At 42.3% G+C, this 3,256-nt stretch overlaps 1 protein-coding gene across 1 annotated transcript; it reads left to right on the top strand.

Annotated features, from left to right (window-relative positions):
- Window positions 1-1,101: 1,101 nt before the first annotated feature.
- Window positions 1,102-2,128, top strand: LOC118622804 (ubiquitin carboxyl-terminal hydrolase isozyme L1-like). The gene has a single exon (XM_036250298.1). The coding sequence runs from the start codon at window positions 1,133-1,135 to the stop codon at window positions 1,802-1,804; it is 672 nt and encodes a 223-aa protein (XP_036106191.1). The 5' UTR covers window positions 1,102-1,132; the 3' UTR covers window positions 1,805-2,128.
- The last annotated feature ends 1,128 nt before the right edge of the window (window positions 2,129-3,256 follow it).

Here is a 3,256-nt window from a genome sequence, read left to right as displayed (position 1 = left end):
GGGAGACCAGGGGTAATGTTCTCTTTCCTAAGAAAAATTCAACCCTATTTCAAAAGTAAGATCCATTCTCTGCTACCAGGGCACCTCATGGGGCTCTAGAAGCAACCAGATCATAATGGTAGCACGCTTTATGAGCAACGAGATTACTCAGAGTACTAAGCTTGAAGAAACTGCATGATATTTCCTTTCATTGGTGCTGATTCGCTTCATATCCAGATTCCGAGTTAGGACCATGATTAAAAACCAGGAAGACTGAAGAACAGGGACATGATCCCCCCAAAGCTGGGTCAGGACAGTGAGTCAGTCTGCTGAGGTTCTGGACCCTTCCCTCCTGGGGTGAAGTGGGTAGGGCTGTACTTCTTCTGACGTGGGTACCAGCCTCCGGCTTGTGTTTCAAAGCCCAGAGAACGGCCAGTGGGCCTGGGCTTTGCCCCTGCAGCGCGGTCCAGCTCACGACCACCCAGGCCTTCTCCTCGTTTGTTGATTTCACCTCTGTAGAAGCTGAAACTGCTGTTTTCTCAGGAGCTGTTGGAGCCAGGAAGTTTCTGACAAGTCGCTGAGTGTTTATCCCTTACCCAGAGTCAGGACGCCTGGGCTATCATTCCTTCAAGGTTTCTTACACCTAGGGATGCTAGGAAGGCAACACAGCTAAGGGGAAAGCATGGCTTCTTTGTACGCCTGGCTGAGGAAAGAAAACGCTGAATTGTGAAAGTAGGTACACTTGCGTGACAAGCACTTCTCAGAGTGCAAGGACCAGAGCACGTTAAAGGTGAAGTGAGTTTACAGTTAGCTCGAGTGTATGAGCCTGGGGACGAAATGGCTAGTTCGAGGCCCAGAAGAAATACCAAAATATTAGCATAAGAAAGATGACGAATATAAAATCAACATTCTAATTTTCTATAGGATGTTTATCAACTGCGCTCAGGAAAATTTTCTGTATTTCTGATTTGAGAACCAAGAAAAATGTACAGTACATTGTTAAATATTTCTAAATAACTTAGCTTTTCCATTATAGTAAGGATAATACATGTTTACTGGTAAAATTTGGAAAACAAAAAAGCACTGTTAAGAAAGTAAAAATCGGCTGTTTTTCCTCTTCTCTGGGCGGTGACTTCACCTGTGGTTCGCGACGATGCAGCTCAAACCCATGGAGATTAACCCCGAGATGCTGAACAAAGTGCTGGCGCGGCTGGGGGTCGCCAACCAGTGGCGCTTCGTGGACGTGCTGGGGCTGGAGGAGGACGCGCTGAGCTCGGTGCCGGCGCCTGCCTGCGCGCTGCTGCTGCTATTTCCACTCACCGCCCAGCATGAGGACTTCAGAAAAAAACAGATTGAAGAACTGAAGGGACAAGAAGTCAGCCCTAACGTGTACTTCATGAAGCAGACCATTGGGAACTCCTGTGGAACCATTGGACTTATACATGCAGTGGCCAATAATCAAGACAAACTGGAATTTGAGGATGGGTCAGTCCTGAGACAGTTTCTTTCTGAAACGGAGAAGTTGTCCCCCGAAGACAGAGCAAAATGCTTTGAAAAGAATGAGGCCATTCAGGCAGCGCACGACGCCGTGGCGCAGGAAGGCCAGTGTCGGGTAGATGACAAAGTGAACTTTCACTTTATTCTGTTTAACAACGTGGATGGCCACCTCTATGAACTTGATGGGCGGATGCCTTTTCCGGTGAACCACGGCTCCAGTGCAGACGACTCGCTGCTGCAGGACGCTGCCAAGGTCTGCAGAGGATTCACCGAGCGTGAGCAAGGGGAGGTGCGCTTTTCTGCCGTGGCTCTCTGCAAGGCCGCCTAATGCCCTGTGTGGGCACTGAGCTCTTCTCCCCTCTTCCCTTCACCATCGAAATGTATCCCTGCCCAAGCAGTCTTAAAAAGCTTCGGTATCGTAGAACATAGCTATTCTCCTTTGGTTCTGTAGCTATAGCCCTCAGCCACACCCAAGCGCTAGTGGAGCTCAGCTGTCCATTGAGCAGTTTGGTGTAAGCTCCAGACGGAGAAGCATCTCCCCATTGTATGTCTGTACCTCAATATATCACGCTTTAAATGGCTACTTTGGTTTGTGTCTGGAAGTTAAGGTCTTGGATGTGGTTTAAATTGTTTGTCCTTATAAGGAATAAAACTTTTCTGCTGAAAAAAAAAAAAAAAAAAAGAAAGTAAAAATCAACCTTAATTCTAGAACACCAAGATATAGTTGTTAGCATTGCACTCATTTTTCTGCTGCGTCTATGTATACATAAATGTACTTACATAATGGAGGTTAAAATATACATAAAATGCTATCACTTGAACTTTTAAATTGATATAGCATTAATAATTTTGCATACAATAACTGCCATTTCCAATTTAAAAAGTAATGCATTCTTTTGTAAATAATTCAAAAATTAAAACATATAATCAATTCAAGTAAAAATCACATCATTGATGAAGGTGATATTTCAGCTGAGGAAAATAATAATGTATTCGATATCTATCAACAATGGAATTTACAAACAAAATGAACAGGTAAAACAGAAACATTCTCATAGATACAGAGAACAGTTTGTTGGTTACCAGATGGGAGGGGGGTTGGGGGAATGGGTGAAAAAGGTGAAGGGATTAAGAAGTACAAATTCATTGCTAGACTGACAAACCTCAAAGGGAAAGGGGTTGGGAAGGGTGGAAGAAAATAACCAATGGACACAGACAATAGTGTGGGAAAAGGCGGGAGGGGGGCGGGAGTGGGGAGGAGGGGGTCAATGGGGGAAAAATGTGGAACATCTGTAATACATTCTACATTCAACAATAAAGATTTTTTTTTAAAAAAAGAATAATATATTCGATTATTGGTGTTAGGGCAATTGGCTATTCATTTGGAAATTTTTAAAATTAAATCTTCATCTTACACCATAAACACAAAGAAATACCAGATGTATTATATACTAAGTATAAAAAGCAGAACTATAAATACCATTAGAAGAACACATAGGGACCTATTTTTCTGATCTTGAGGAAGGAAAATGTTACAAAATTTTAAATATGTTACAAAATATCAACAATCAGGTTAAATTTTGTTAAAAATCCTACAAATCATTAATGAAAAAATAAACAACATGACAAGAAAATGAACAAAGAATAAAAACACTGATTTCCCAGAAGAAATGTCTAATAAACATAGATCAAAGTGCTCAATCTTGCCAGTCATCAGAGAAATGCAAATTAAAACAACATAAAGACATCTTTTCCTCTCTGTCCAACCAGCAGCACATTA

Source organism: Molossus molossus, unplaced genomic scaffold (assembly GCF_014108415.1).
Source record: "Molossus molossus isolate mMolMol1 unplaced genomic scaffold, mMolMol1.p scaffold_m16_p_9, whole genome shotgun sequence".
Lineage (NCBI taxonomy): Eukaryota > Metazoa > Chordata > Mammalia > Chiroptera > Molossidae > Molossus > Molossus molossus.
Note: the sequence above shows the minus strand (reverse complement) of the source record. Positions and strands in the feature narration are given on the sequence as shown.